This window comes from Tetrahymena thermophila (genome assembly GCF_000189635.1).
Source record: "Tetrahymena thermophila SB210 genomic scaffold scf_8254671, whole genome shotgun sequence".
Lineage (NCBI taxonomy): Eukaryota > Ciliophora > Oligohymenophorea > Hymenostomatida > Tetrahymenidae > Tetrahymena > Tetrahymena thermophila.
The window spans coordinates 74,548-91,001 of record NW_002476438.1 but is presented as its reverse complement, the minus strand read 5'-3'; the positions used below and the strand labels follow the sequence as shown (position 1 = coordinate 91,001).

General features: G+C 23.8%; 4 protein-coding genes across 4 annotated transcripts in view; 1 reads left to right on the top strand and 3 right to left on the bottom strand. All coding sequences in view use genetic code 6, as the record gives it.

The window, feature by feature from the left end:
- Positions 1–522, bottom strand: part of TTHERM_000423420 (transmembrane protein, putative) — a gene marked incomplete at both ends in the record, with an annotated part of 647 nt that extends 125 nt beyond the window's left edge. The window contains 3 exons of the mRNA XM_012797041.1: positions 1–9; positions 64–101; positions 164–522. The exon at positions 1–9 is cut by the window's left edge and continues 125 nt beyond it. Coding sequence (XP_012652495.1) covers positions 1–9; positions 64–101; positions 164–522 — 406 coding nt within the window. The remainder of the gene's footprint in view (positions 10–63; positions 102–163) is intronic.
- A 709-nt stretch (positions 523–1,231) lies between these two features.
- Positions 1,232–6,837, bottom strand: TTHERM_00423410 (hypothetical protein; the record flags this gene model as incomplete). Its single annotated transcript, XM_001013717.3, has 19 exons — positions 1,232–1,310; positions 1,689–1,913; positions 2,006–2,227; positions 2,319–2,540; positions 2,634–2,858; positions 2,951–3,172; positions 3,265–3,486; positions 3,578–3,799; positions 3,894–4,115; positions 4,207–4,428; positions 4,523–4,744; positions 4,836–5,057; positions 5,152–5,373; positions 5,465–5,607; positions 5,667–5,810; positions 5,870–6,001; positions 6,069–6,215; positions 6,442–6,660; positions 6,745–6,837. 19 exons carry the CDS (start codon positions 6,835–6,837, stop codon positions 1,232–1,234), a joined length of 3,627 nt encoding a protein of 1,208 aa, XP_001013717.3.
- Positions 6,838–7,741: 904 nt separating this feature from the next.
- On the top strand, positions 7,742–7,894 carry TTHERM_00423400 (hypothetical protein; the record flags this gene model as incomplete). Its single annotated transcript, XM_001013716.1, has 1 exon — positions 7,742–7,894. One exon carries the CDS (start codon positions 7,742–7,744, stop codon positions 7,892–7,894), a length of 153 nt encoding a protein of 50 aa, XP_001013716.1.
- A 3,693-nt stretch (positions 7,895–11,587) lies between these two features.
- On the bottom strand, positions 11,588–15,775 carry TTHERM_00423390 (ABC transporter family protein; the record flags this gene model as incomplete). Its single annotated transcript, XM_001013715.3, has 5 exons — positions 11,588–13,172; positions 13,231–14,262; positions 14,348–14,735; positions 14,797–15,451; positions 15,515–15,775. The coding sequence occupies 5 exons, from the start codon at positions 15,773–15,775 to the stop codon at positions 11,588–11,590; spliced, it is 3,921 nt and encodes a 1,306-aa protein (XP_001013715.2).
- Between the last annotated feature and the right edge of the window lie 679 nt (positions 15,776–16,454).

Sequence of the window (16,454 nt, the reverse complement as noted above, 5' to 3'; positions counted from 1 at the left end):
TTTGGTCACCTATAAATTAAAATTAAGTAAATATTTTTTATGATAATAAAATTTAAAACTTACAATTAGAATATTTTATCTTTAATTCATTTTCAACTTAACTTTAAATTTAAGATTAAGTTAAGCATTCATTATTGTCTTTTGATAGAATTTTATGTTATACGCAAGATAAACAGTTGTTTGAATTCGGTCCAAAACAGGATAAGCATCTAATATTACACATTTTACAAATATTTTATTGTTAATCTAAGAATTATCCTAATAAGCATACAGAACAAGTGTTGTCATCCTATAAATAAAGTGGAAAGTTACATCTAGTACATTAATTACTATTAGGCCCTTTACATGATTTACATTATGAGTTACACTATTAACATTAAAAAGTATTGTCAGAGTAAAAACCAATAGGACATGAGCTTTAGCATATTCCATCATAATAATAGCATTATTAGCAAAGTAATTTTTATGGATCATAAAGTTATTTATTTGTGCAAGTATCTACACATTTTCTTGCTTAAACATCCCATAAACATTTCACGCATGTTTATGATGAGAAATCATATTTAAATTATTAACCACAATTAGAGTATTACTAACAATCAGATGGGCTAGTACATTTAATGCATCCATCTTAGCATGTAATACATTAGTTGCTATTTTCATAAAATATAAAATTGTTTTCATATATTTAATTATATAGAGTTTGATAAGATTAAGAGGGATGGAGGTGAAAGGACAAGGAACTTTTTAAAAAATTTATTAAATGTTAAAAAAAATTTTTTTAAATTTACTCAAATAGAATTTAGAAAATTAAATCCCCTATTTTAAATTAAGATATGAATTGATAATTACTTATATAGCGATTAATTAATAGCGCAGATACATTTATTTTATAAAGCATCAACAATAAAACTATTAGGACATTAGGAAACACAAGTCTAATTTATGGTCTAATAAAATCCATCTTGGCAAACTTAGCAAGTAGTTTAAGATAAGCATTTTTTACAATTTTATGGACATGGCTAACATATACCTCCAACATCAATGAATGCGGCATTACAAGGGCACAAATTACTAATTATATCAATAAATTTTTATATAATTTTCTTTTATTTTTATTTTGTTTAAGTTCTATTTATATCACAAACACATTTATTTTTAATTGAATCTCCAGCAATTGTTAATGGACAAGATGAATAACAAAAATCATCCACATTTAAATAATATCCAGTCAAACAAACGGTACAACTTTTTTGTGAGCAAGTATCGTAATGTTGTTGAAATTATTAGCAAATTCTGTTTTTTTTATTCTTTAATGAAAGTAATTTATGTTCATGATATTAGATGCGTTTGTTAAATTTATTTTCCTAATTGTATCTAATACATTTCATAAACATCATGGCAGTTTGCTAATAGAATTATTACTTTACAACTGATATGACTTCTGTAACAACGTGCCCATTAATATTTGTAGTAAATCCAAACAAACATAATGTATATGTGATAAAAATAGAACATTAAAAAAGTAAAAAATAATTAAATTCATAAATATTAAATTAATATTTTTAATATTAATTAAAAAGCAATAAATGTCTTTATAATAGTGGCTTTATATAAATTCATAGTATTATTTATTCTCAAATTAATTATTTTTTGCCATAAAAAAAATATTTAGTAAAAATAATTACTTTTGTTGTGTTCTATTTAAGTCACAAACACATTTTTTTGAAGTAGAATCAGGTATAAATGTCTATGGACAACCAGAAACACAAATTTATTATTAATTCAAATAATAACTTTAAGAACACTAAGAACAAATTGCTTAGCTTGTACATACATCGCAGTTTGATGGACACTATTAACAATCACCATGTACATCTTCTATGTAACCTGTATTGCATGGACAGCTTTAGCTAACAATATTTAAAAATAATTAAATTCATTATCAATAAGAATAGATAAAAATCAGAATTTAGAAAATCTTTTAATTTTAAAGTATCTTTACTTTTTTAGTGTTCTATTTGTGCCACAAATACATCTTTTTGAAGTAGAATCAGGTATAAATGTCTATGGACAACCAGAAACACAAGTTTATTATACAGTCAAATAATAACTTTAAGAGCACTGAGAACAAATTGCTTAGCTTGTACATACATCGCAATTTGATGGACATTATTAACAATCGCCATTTACATCTATGTAACCTGTATTGCATGGGCAACTTTAGCTATGAATATTTTAAAAAAATTAAATTCATTTTCAATAAAAATAGATAAAGTCAGAATTTAGAAAATCTTTTAATTTTAAAGTAACTTTACTTTTGAAGTGTCCTATTTGCACCACAAATACATCTTTTTGAAGTAGAATCAGGTATAAATGTCTATGGACAACCAGAAACACAAGTTTATTATACAGTCAAATAATAACTTTAAGAACACTGAGAACAAACTGCTTAGCTTGTACATACATCGCAATTTGATGGACATTATTAACAATCGCCATTTACATCTATGTAACCTGTATTGCATGGGCAACTTTAGCTAAAAATATTTTTTTTTAAATTAAATTTATTTTCAATATGAATAAATAAAAATCAGAATTTAAAAAATATTTTAATTTTAAAGTAACTTTACTTTTGTAGTGTCCTATTTGCGCCACAGATACATATTTTTGAAGTAGAGTCAGGTATAAATGTCTATGGACAACTAGAAACACAAGTTTATTATACAGTCAAATAATAACTTTAAGAGCACAGAGAACAAATTGCTTAGCTTGTACATACATCGCAATTTGAAGGACATTATAAACAATCGCCATGTGCATCTTCTATGTAACCTGTATTGCATGGACAGCTTTAACTAACAATATTTAAAAATAATTAAATTCATTATCAACAAGAACAGATAAAAACCAGAATTTAGAAAATCTTTTAATTTTAAAGTAACTTTACTTTTGTAGTGTCCTATTTGCACCACAAATACATATTTTTTAAGTAGAATCAGGTATAAATGTCTATGGACAACGAGAAACACAAGTTTATTATACATTCAAATAATAACTTTAAGAACACTGAGAACAAACTGCTTAGCTTGTACATACATCGCAATTTGATGGACATTATTAACAATCGCCATTTACATCTATGTAACCTGTATTGCATGGGCAACTTTAGCTATGAATATTTAAAAATAATTAAATTCATTATCAATAAGAATAGATAAAAATCAGAATTTAGATAATCTTTTAATTTTAAAGTATCTTTACTTTTTTAGTGTTCTATTTGTGCCACAAATACATATTTTTGAAGTAGAATCAGGTATAAATGTCTATGGACAACCAGAAACACAAGTTTATTATACAGTCAAATAATAACTTTAAGAACACTGAGAACAAACTGCTTAACTTGTACATACATCGCAATTTGATAGACACTATTAACAATCGCCATTTACATCTATGTAACCTGTATTGCATGGGCAACTTTAGCTATGAATATTTAAAAAAAATTAAATTCATTTTCAATAAAAATAAATAAAATCAGAATTTAGAAAATCTTTTAATTTCAAAGTAACTTTACTTTTGAAGTGTCCTATTTGCGCCACAAATACATCTTTTTGAAGTAGAATCAGGTATAAATGTCTATGGACAACCAGAAACACAAGTTTATTATACAGTCAAATAATAACTTTAAGTACACTGAGAACAAACTGCTTAACTTGTACATACATCGCAATTTGATAGACATTACTAACAATCACCATTTACATCTATGTAACCTGTATTGCATGGGCAACTTTAGCTAACAATATTTAAAAAGAATTAAATTCATTGTCAAAACAATAACAGATAAAAACCAGAATTTAGAAAATCTTTTTATTTTAAAGTAACTTTACTTTTGAAGTGTCCTATTTGCACCACAAATACATCTTTTTGAAGTAGAATCAGGTATAAATGTCTATGGACAACCAGAAACACAAGTTTATTATACAGTTAAATAATAACTTTAAGAACACTGAGAACAAACTGCTTAGCTTGTACATACATCGCAATTTGATGGACATTATTAACAATCGCCATTTACATCTATGTAACCTGTATTGCATGGGCAACTTTAGCTATGAATATTTAAAAAGAATTAAATTCATTTTCAATAAAAATAGATAAAATCAGAATTTAGAAAATCTTTTAATTTTAAAGTAACTTTACTTTTGTAGTGTCCTATTTGCGCCACATATACATATTTTTTAAGTAGAGTCAGGTATAAATGTCTATGGACAACGAGAAACACAAGTTTATTATACAGTCAAATAATAACTTTAAGAGCACTGAGAACAAATTGCTTAGCTTGTACATATATCGCAATTTGATAGACATTATTAACAATCGCCATTTACATCTATGTAACCTGTATTGCATGGGCAACTTTAGCTAACAATATTTAAAAAGAATTAAATTCATTGTCAAAACAATAACAGATAAAAACCAGAATTTAGAAAATCTTTTTATTTTAAAGTAATTTTACTTTTGAAGTGTCCTATTTGCGCCACAAATACATCTTTTTGAAGTAGAATCAGGTATAAATGTTTATGGACAACCAGAAACACAAGTTTATTATACAGTTAAATAATAACTTTAAGAACACTGAGAACAAACTGCTTAGCTTGTACATACATCGCAATTTGATAGACACTATTAACAATCGCCATTTACATCTATGTAACCTGTATTGCATGGGCAACTTTAGCTATGAATATTTTAAAAAAATTAAATTCATTTTCAATAAAAATAGATAAAATCAGAATTTAGAAAATCTTTTAATTTCAAAGTAACTTTACTTTTGTAGTGTCCTATTTGCGCCACAAATACATCTTTTTGAAGTAGAATCAGGTATAAATGTCTATGGACAACCAGAAACACAAGTTTATTATACAGTCAAATAATAACTTTAAGAACACTGAGAACAAACTGCTTAACTTGTACATACATCGCAATTTGATAGACATTATTAACAATCACCATTTACATCTATGTAACCTGTATTGCATGGGCAACTTTAGCTATGAATATTTAAAAAGAATTAAATTCATTGTCAAAACAATAACAGATAAAAACCAGAATTTAGAAAATCTTTTTATTTTAAAGTAATTTTACTTTTGAAGTTTCCTATTTGCGCCACAAATACATCTTTTTGAAGTAGAATCTGGTATAAATGTCTATGGACAACCAGAAACACAAGTTTATTATACAGTCAAATAATAACTTTAAGAACACTGAGAACAAATTGCTTAGCTTGTACATACATTGCAATTTGATGGACATTATTAACAATCACCATTTACATCTATGTAACCTGGATTGCATGGGCAACTTTAGCTAAAAAATATTTTTAAAATTAAATTTATTTTCAATATGAATAAATAAAAATCAGAATTTAGAAAATCTTTTAATTTTTAAGAAATTTTACTTTTATGATGTACTGTTAGGCCTACAAACGCAGTTAGTGTTTGAATTATCTGGAACAAATTAAGGTGGGCATGTATGATTAAGGAGTTATTAAATATTTACTAATTTTTGAGTAGATCCTTAGAAAACCTAATAAGTGAAGGACTAAATTTAAATAAATAAATAAACTTAGTTGTATTTTTAGGTTTAAATGAAATTCTTACATATGAAAAAGCATAGTAAATAATATGGAAGTAAGGTAGCGTGAATGAGTTTTATAATGCATTCGAACTTTTAGTTATATTAACTTTGTTTAATGAAGAGATATATGTTAAAGTGTATTATGAAGTGCCAATAAAAATGATGTTCTAGTTTTTATTTAAATGAAATATATAAATTATATTTATTTTATAAAGTTGTTAAATACCTCATGCTACAAAAAGGTTTTGTAATCAATAAAAGGCAAAGTCTCTCCTGTTGATTATAATTCTGTTAAATTTTACACATTAAAATATCTAAAAGCAGTTATTAAGTAATCATATGCTATAATTATTGTGATCTATTTAAAATTTGAAAAATAGAAACAAATAAAATTTTTAGGAGTAAGATTAACGCTAATTATTTACATTTTGAAAATTTATTGCATCAGAAATAAGAATATTATCAATGTGACTAGGATTATTTAGTTTTACAGAACTAATATCTTGAAAACTTTAATCAGCAGTTTGCACTTTAGTAAGGTAATCTTCTATCAGATATAAGTTATATTCCATCTAAATAATTATTCATTATTTAATAAAAGATTTATTTGCTTAAATCATTAAAATCTATATGAATTAATCATTAAAATTGTAATTAAATATAGTTTATAATAAAAAAATATATCATTTTTTATAGAAATTAAGCATTAATATTTTTGGTAATAATCTGCATAGAAGTTTTAAATGGTTTTTATTAAAATTATAATTTTTTAGCTTAAATGAATTAATTTGAAATTACATTGACTAATACTATGTTTGTAGATGGACTAAATGAAATTTCTATGACATAAAAAGTTCCATTCATATATATATTGCTATCATAAACAATATGAGTGTTTTCATTACTAAGATAATCGCCGAAAATAATAGTGGGAGTAGTAAATAAATCTTAAAAACTTTAACTTTAACCAAAATATTTATTACTTTGATCAAAACATATGTAATAGTAAAATTCTCCCTTTAAAAAATTAATAAAATATAATTGTTGCTCATAACTTTATTTTTTATAATAGAAGAAATTTATAAAGAGATATCATTATACTATTTTTTAGATCTAAATTTAAGGTGTCGGACATGATTTAGCAGCTTATGGATATTAAAGAGTTTATAAATACCCAGTTTAACCAGATGTCATTAGATTTAAATCAATAGTGTGATACTATTGATTCTAGTAATAATTCAAGTAAAGTAAATTCTTTTCAAATCATTAAAAATTTATTTATGATTGCAATTTTAAAAAATTAATACATTTATGATAAAATATTTGGTCTTCAAGTCAATTTTTTGTAATCCATTTAACAAATAAGTAGCTGTAATAATTCCTTATGGATCAAGGGTACTATATCTGTAAGTAGAATTACTTGAGGCTTGGTAAATTACAGAGTGTGTTTCCTGTTAAATTTAAAAAAGTTTATTCTAAGTGCCAGTAGAAATAATTGCATTTTTAATATATATTATATTTACTTTTATAAAGAGGACATCATTTAATATTTCAATAGGTAAAACATCAGTAGCTCTTATTATGAACAACTAAATAGTATAAGCAATCAGTAGGATATTTGTTTTCATTGTTTTAATTATTTATATTTAGATATTTGTAAGAATTAATTATAATCTGAATATTAGTAATAATTCGATTGATTAAGCTTTTGTTATCTTTTGTGATCCACCTTATTTTTCCTTTTTATTATGTTTTAAGCGGTTGAAAACTGAGTGATTTCATAAAACTTTGTAATCTATATATAAATTAAATCGTTTTATAACTAATTAAAAATCCAATTTTTTTTTTTTATCTATTAATCTAAAGGGGTAGAGGGGGATAATTTTACATTTTTGATTACACTTAATTGTGTGAAAGTTTTTGGAAACTCCTTGAATCTATAATATCTACAAAAATGAGATGTAAATTGATAAATATTCTTTAATACTATTTAATTGGTCTTACAATATTTTGAATTTGTAAGCTCAATAAAACACCATTAATAATTAATTTGGATGGTTTGTTAATTTTTATTAAGTAAAACCTAATAATTAGAGAAATGTACAAATATAAATCTACAAATGGTGAAGAAACCAAAACAACCAAATTAATCTCAAAGTCAAACCTTTACTCTAGTTAGGCTTTTATTTATATTGTTTTTAAAGCAAGAAATACTATGATAGATGATAAGAATTAAACGTTTTTGCAATGATGATTTGATCTTTTCTTTAAAATTTATAGATAACTAGAAGGAAGCAATTATAACCATAAAAAAATTAAAAAAATTGTATGCTCTATTGATTTAATTATTAATTTATGAATACAATTATCTTGTAAGTTTAAAAATTGAATATCCATAAAAATAAATACTTGATTTGATAATTTAGGCTTACATTAAATTGAATACAGTAAAGATATTAATTTTGAAATTTTACTACTAACAAACTCTCTATATTTTTTAACTTGCTTTGAATTTTTCTCCAATAAAATAATCTCTTTCTATTCACTTACTTTTTCTTAAATTAGTCATCCTTCTTTCTTTAGAATTAATTTAACATTTTGCTTAATTACATCTCTAAGTTACTAGTTTTATGTCCTCAATATTAATCTAAAAAATTTCTTGCTACACAATGAACTAAATAAAAAAAATACCTTTCTTATCTTAAGTAAAACATTTATTTAAGATTATATTTTTCTGTAACAAAGTAAGATAAATAAAATATTTTCAAAATAGGATATTGAATAGTCTATTCATATTAAGTAAAGGTATTTGTAATTGTATAAAACAATTAAAATATACTTATAAAGTCTATTCATATTATTTTCTTTAGAAAATAGATATTGTTATATCAGTCTGTTAAAGCACTTTGATATATTTTCAATCCAAAAAATAAAATATTATATGAAATATTTATTTATTAATTAATTATGATTTTCTACGTGAAATTAATCATAACGAATGTTATAAAATTTGATTAAGTATGCCTTAAAATCTTACAGATAGCTGTAAAATTTGTTTTGTAATTATTTTTAATACCAAGAAATAGGATAAACAATTGTTTGAAATAAACTTCTGATTTGTTTTCCCAAAATCCATTAAAAATTTTCTATTATTTAGTTATTTATTGTTAGATAGAAAAAATGATTTGCAGAACTTAACCAATATAATAAAAGTATCCAAAAAGTAACAAATTGTTTCTTTGATTTATCTGTCAAACAAAATTCAAATTTGATGTTGATATAATATTAAAATGATTTTAATATTGATTTTTTTTTCATTAATAATATTATTTAAAAGTTAGAATCAAATAATCTATTATAAATTACTCCCAATTTAGAATGAAATTGATTTATCAGATTTTCATAGTTAAAATCTATCTATCAGAATCTTTCATAAAAGCTAATTAAAGAATTTTTTTATAAAAGAAAATTTTAAGCATAATAGTTTACTACTAAATATAAAGGAAGTACAATTTTTTCATAATTAAAAATAACTATATGAAATGATAAGCCATTGCATATTTATTATTTTTTTCTTTTCTTAAAGCATTTTTTTATTTTAAAATAATTGAGTAACATTTATATTAAATGATTATTATTAAGTTGTTTAAAAGTACAAAAAAAACTTATTTAAAAATAACTTAAATTCAATATAAATTAATATTATTTTTATTTTTAATTGCTTAATAATCCTCTTACTATAAATTTATGCCTAATTATTCTATATGTATTAAGAAATTTGTTAAAATTAATACTTTATTATCAGCTCGAATTTCTTATAGATAATTGGATAACTTTTGTTTAATTTAAAATAAATGTAAACATTCATGAAATAAATTTTTGTTATAGTTTAAAAAATTTTATTAATTTTATATTTTGAAGGAAAGACAATATGATAAACTGGCATGCTATCTTTAATTAATTTTTTCATAGTCATTAAATTAATTAGAATTGATCAATTTTTTACAGTACCACTTTAAATTAAAAAAGTCCTGTGAGTTGGTAAAAATAAATAAAATAAAACAAACAAAATAAGAAAAGTTTAAATTGCATTATGAATATTAAAGTTTTTTTGATAAAGTACCTTTCTTATGCTTCATTTTTTGCTGAACATTTTTAATTTCTAGAGGATATCATAAAATTTAAACACAAGATATACAATCATACTCAGATTTTCCTTTACATTACTTACGTTTGTAATAGCACTACTCACAGAATAAAATGTAATGGTTAAGTCATAATAAATTAATTAATATGAATAGTAGAAATCAAAATTTATAAGAATCAAACATTTCTAGAACAATAAAATTATTACAATTTTAACAAAAGAAATAAATATATTTATTGTTAAATTTTATTTAATATTTGAGAAGTATTACACTGAAATTTAAATTTCTATTTTAAAATCTTAGTTAGTTAGAGTATTAAATATTTTCACAATATTTTTTCTATTTTCATTGGTATATCATCGCAAAAAATTAAATTAAATTATGAAATAAAATTTTAATCACATACTCAGATGTTTTAAAATTTGAAAAATATACTTTAATCATTGTTTACTCAATAAAAGTACTCAATATGTAACTAAATATAATTATTTAACTTATGATAATATATGGTCGATCATTCACTTATGAATGAATTTGAGCTTTAATAAAAATTTTAACAAATGAAATAAATAATCAGATTAAATAATCGTATAATAGTTATAAATTTATTATTTTAATATTAAGATATATAGGCTTGGAAAAAAGAGTTGGACTCCATTAGAGTGTTTGATAAAAAATTCTTTTTTACATATAAACATGTTAAAAATTTATTGTTTTTTAGAAAATCATACCTTTGGTGTCCAACTGTTTTTTCCAGGCCTATATAATAAGAATAGTAAAGTTCATAAATATATTAAAAATAAGAAATGGAACGTTTATATAATATAAAATATATCAAACAAAGTTTAAAAGTACTTAAAAGAAATTTAATGAGAATAATATAATTTATAAGATTAATTAAACCAATTTAATGATACTTTATTAAATTTTATTAATAAGAATACTAAAGTTTAAAAATTAGAAAAAAATAAATAAATCACCTTATTGATGGTAAGAAATTATTAAAATATAAAAACCTTAGATAAGAGTTTATTCTATGAACGAAGCAAATTAAAAATAATAATTTATGAAAAAAGAAATCTAATAAATTTACTAAATGATAATAGAGAATCCAAAAAGTTAATAGTAAAGAGAGAAATTGATTGTATTTTTTTAAAGAAGAATAGTTTTAAAAATACTTTTTATAGAAATCAAAATAATTTGTTAAATTACTAATAAATAATAATTAATTAAATTCTAAACCTTATGATATATGATTTACAAAATTTATTTAAATCGATATAATTTGTATTGCTATTTCCTAGAAATAACCCTTTCATATAAGATACTATATAATAAAGTGTAAAAAATGCTTTATAAATGATAAGATTTGATGTTGTTGTAGAATATTAAGAAATATAAAAAGATTCTGATTTTAATTTTTATATGAAAGTGATTGATTATTACCAGAAATTATTTCTTCCCATTAGCAAAATAGGTTTTTTTCTTGAAATTTGAAAAAAATTATTTCTTATAAATACTCTGAAAATATAAAATAATTTAATAAATTCTAATGTTAAAATAAGATACTTTTTGAAAAATATTTTAGAAAGCAAAATACGTATACTTATTAATACAAAAGATTATGTAATTTCCCATTTAAGACTGTAAATAAATTTACCTAAATAATTTAATACAAAATCTTATAATCATTCATTCATTAATTACTTAATGTATAGAAAACTTTACAATTGAAAAATAGATTATTTATTTAATAAATATTTTATTATTTTTTTTATTTAAAAATGAATGAAAAATCAATGATTATTAAGCCTATAGAAATATTCTTTTTTATTCATCAATTCATCATATGTACCCTATTCGACTAACTTTCCTGATTCAATCACATATATTTTATCACTATCTTTTATTGTTGATAATCTATGTGCTATACATACTGAAGTTTTCGCTTTCATTAATTAGTCTAATGCTTCTTATACTATCTTTTCGTTCTATGGATCCAAAGCACTTGTTGCTTCATCAAGAAGTAAGATGTTTGGATTTTTAATTATTGCTCTTGCTATGGCTATTCTTTATTTTTATCCTCCAGAAAGTTAGCTTCCTTTAGGACCTACTTTTCTCTAAAAACCGTCTCCTAGCTGATTTTTGTTTTCATTTTTCATTTAATTTTCTTTATCTTCATTTTTTTCTTTAGTCTACTCGTCATTTTAAAACTCCTCAATAAATTTCAAAGCATTTGCTTGTTGTGCCGCTTATTTAATGTGCTCACAAGTTATATTTTCAGAGTTGTATTGGATATTTTCTTCTATAGAAGCATTGAAGAGTATTGGCTCTTAACTCACTACACCGAAATTCTAGCGATAATTGGTCAAATCATAGTATTCTTTAATATTTTTACCATCTACAAATATTTCACCTTCATAGTTAGTGTAAAATCTCAACAACAACTAAATTACCGAAGATTTACCTGAGCCACTTGGTCCAACAAAGGCCACTTTTTAACCTGCTTAAATCTTGAATGATAAATTTTTGAAAACATACTAATCACGAGATGGATATTTAAATGAGACATTTCTAAATTCAATGTTTCCTTAAATCGCTTATTCAGTTTGTTAAACTATGGGTTTTAAATTATATTGTTATGCTTGCTCCTAACAAATTTAAACTTCATCTTTTTAATTTAAAATGTCAAAGAGATTATTTGCTGAGTTTATTGCCATGGCAATATCTGGAATATATTAGTTATTAAATCCAATTCCAAAAGCAGCAAAAAGAACAGAAAAAACAGACACAAACATATCCTTAGCACTGACACCGTAATCTTATGTGAAAATAGAACCACAATAAAGTACAATACCATAAATCCAAAAGATAAGAGCAAAAGACAAACCAAGAAAAACACCAGAGATTTAACCTTTTGATTTAACTAATTGAAGTGGTTGGACTAATTTTTCAGATAAAAAGACATTGAGTTTATTTTCATTGCAAAAAGAAGCCACAGTACGAATGTTAGTCACACTTTCCATAATGATCTAACCTGCTTCTTTGTATGCTCCATCAGAATTTTCACTATATCCTTAGATAAATTGAGCTTAAAACTTAGCACAAATAATCATAAGAGGAGCAGCAACCATTCCAATAAGAGTGATTTACCAAGAATAAGCAAATCCTAAAGCTATACCTACTCCCATACAAGATAAGTTTTATATTTGAGTTGGTATAATGCTAGAAGTGATCTAGTTTATATATTGTCCATCTTGTTAAAGCTTAGTACTTAAATTACCAGGATTATTGTCAGGTTAATCAAACCAGGAGCATGGCATCTTGAGAAGTTTTGAGTAAACTTCTTTTCTCATTCTTAAAGTTAAGCCTTCACCAACTCTTTAATTAAAAAAATATTATTAGATTAAATCAGAATGCTATATAAATATAAGATTACCTTGTGAAAAATACATTTTAGAGCAAATATCCTATTTGACATACAACAGCAAGAATGACGAAGTAAATAGCAAGCAAATCTGCTCTTTCTCTAAAATCAGATTTTGAAGGATCAAATAAAACATCAAAATATTCTCCTAAAAGCAAACCACTAACAGGCCAAGAACCACCATTAATAAAAGCAACTAAAAGTCCAAAATAAAGATAATTAATTTCAGGCTTATTAATAGCAATTAATTTCTTGATGAGTTGAATATTTGTGTATTTAAACTTTTTATCTGATTCCAAAGGATCAGATTATGTTTATTTATTTTAGCATTCTTAAGTAATATTTTAATTTTTAACTGACATGCTCAATTTTTTTAAAGGTATTTCTTATAATTCTTAAGGAATCTAATTTTGCAAGCGATTAGTACTTTCTTCTAAATTATTTAATTTCTAATTTTATATTCCAGAAATTGTCTATTTCTTTTACAAGCTCTCATTATTATTGAGTTCTTCTTATACTAATTCAATGTCATTATTTAAGTCAGAATTGTCTTCCAATTCTTTTTATATTTGATTTTTTGCTAAAGCTTCAAATTTTCCTCCAGCATTTATTAAAGAATCGTAAGTTCCTTATTCAATCAACTAACCTTTTTCAATAACAAGAATTCTATCTGCGTTTTAAACAGTTGAAAGTCTATGAGCAATAACAATTGTTGTCCTCCCCTTTGATATTTCATCCAGAGTAGCCTAAATTGCAGCTTCATTTTTTCTATCTAAAGCACTAGTAGACTCGTCAAGCAACAATATTTAAGGATTTTTCAAAATAGCTCTAGCAATACAAATTCTTTATTTTTACCCTCCAGAAAATTGGCTTCCCAAATTTCCTACAAAAGTATCAAGTTTATCATCAAGCTACTAGACAAACTCCCATGCCTTAGCCTGCTTGAGAGCATTTATCATTTCTTCTTCTGTCGCATCTTCTTTTCCGAATCTTAGATTTTCTCTGATAGAAGTTGCATATAAAACTGGTTCTTATCCTACATATCTGATATTTTAAAAATTAATTAATTAAATATAAAGCCATTAAAATTAAATTTTAAAAATCAGAGATTTATTTAATTAATAATTACCCAATATTTTTTCTTAACCAAACGAAATCAAGTTCTCTAATGTCATGTCCATCTACAGTCACTAACCCAGAATCAGGGTCATAAAAACGCTCGATAAGTTACATGACTGTGGACTTTCCACAACCAGATTCTCCAACTAGAGCTGTTTTTATATTTGGCAGTATTTCAAGAGTAAGTTTGTTATGAACCTTAACATCTTTTTTAGAAGGATAAGAGAAATCTACATCTTTAAGTACAATATGACCTTTCAATTCTTTAATTATCTTTGGGTTTTCGCAATTTTTAATCTAAGGTGTCCTTTTCAATAAATCAAATATTTTTGCTGCTGCTTGTTATCCAAGAGAGAAATTCTTTAGGCATGGAGCAGCTTAACCAAGAGAAAATCCAGCTTTTATTAAATAATTATAAAAGAATTAATAAAGGTACTAGTAATAAATGCTTTGGGTTACCAATTTAAATAGCAAAGAATATTGTTTAGATATCGCCTTAATTATACTTACGATCAAAGTTATGATTAATAGTTTCATCTTCCATTAACTTAGAACCATACCAAAAACAGAGAGAATAATCCAAGTAAAGAGTTAAAAATGTCAAGCCCAGTCCAAAACCTGCCCAAACAGCGTATTTTGTAGCTATTTTGAATGAAACTAATAATCCTTAGGAATAATTTTTAATTTCAAAATTTTCTCCAGCTAGCGATTTGACAGTTTTGATAGAGTTAAGACTTTACTCCGCAACTGCGCTAGCATGAAGATAAGCTTCAGAAGTTTTAACTGAAGTTTATTACAATATAATAGTAAATATTAATCCTCCTAGAATGATAGCAGGAACAGCTGCGGTTGCAACTAAAGACATTTACCAGCCATTATAATATCCAACACCAAAGCCACCTAACCCTGTAAAAATGGCCATCAAAAATGTAGGTACTTTCTCTCCAATAGCTCCTTAAATGAAAAAGCAATCTTAAGATATTTTACTTGTAAGTTCATTAGGATTTTGCATATCAAACCAACCAATTTCTTATCTAATAATAGCTTTGAAGTATTATTTTCTACATTCAATAGCTTATCTTTCCCCAGAAATCATCCAGCATGCCATTTAAATCTGAAATTATATTATTAAAATGATAAATTAATTCGAAATTAGACATTAAATTAATTTACTTACCCAACTACATACAAATGATATAAAACCAGCTCCTAACATATAAAAGCATTATATCTTAGCATTTTCAATAATTTAAGATTAATCTTAATTAGAACTAAATTAATTTGTAGTTCTTCCTATAATCTAAGACATTAAAGGTTAAAGAATACCATTAACAACAGCTGCAATAGACCCAAAAACCATAAGGAATATGTCTAGCTTTGATGCAAATCTGAAAAGCTCAAAGAAGCCAGCAGGTTTCAAATTTGTAGTTTCACTCATAATTACTTCTTTAATTATTTTATTTTTGGGAAAGTGTTAATGTTTGAATAAATTATTTAATTATAAATTTTATGATCATTAATATTTATGCCAAATTATTATAGATTAGTACTAGTAAATATGCACATGGTTACAAAATTTAATGTGATAAAAATAATAATAAATTCTTTAGATTCTTTGAGAAATTAAGAATATATTTAGGAGATTACAATTAATTAAAAACCATAAGATTTTTTAAATTAAAATATATGATTTTAGCAATTGTTTTTTAATTAGATTTATCCTTCTATTTTAAACTTAATTAAAAAAAACAAATATTTTAATAAAATATTATATGTTTGGAATCACAGTAACCTCAATAAAATTTAAACTTTATTGAAGTTTATATTTTTTTTAGAATGATATAAATAAATATTTATTTAAGTACAAAAACATATAAAAAAATTAATAGACAATTTACTAAATTGAAAAATTAAAATAGAAAGTTAAGAGTAAATGCAAATCAAAATTCAAAAGAATTTAAAATTTCTAAATTTCTAAAGAAATTTCTTAAATAATTTGAAAACAAATATTTAAATTATTAAAGAAAAATCTAGATTTTATTTCTCAATAATCTTAAGGAGGGAGATGATATCTCTTTATTTCAAAATTTTTTATTGATGGATTTGTTTGTCGCTAG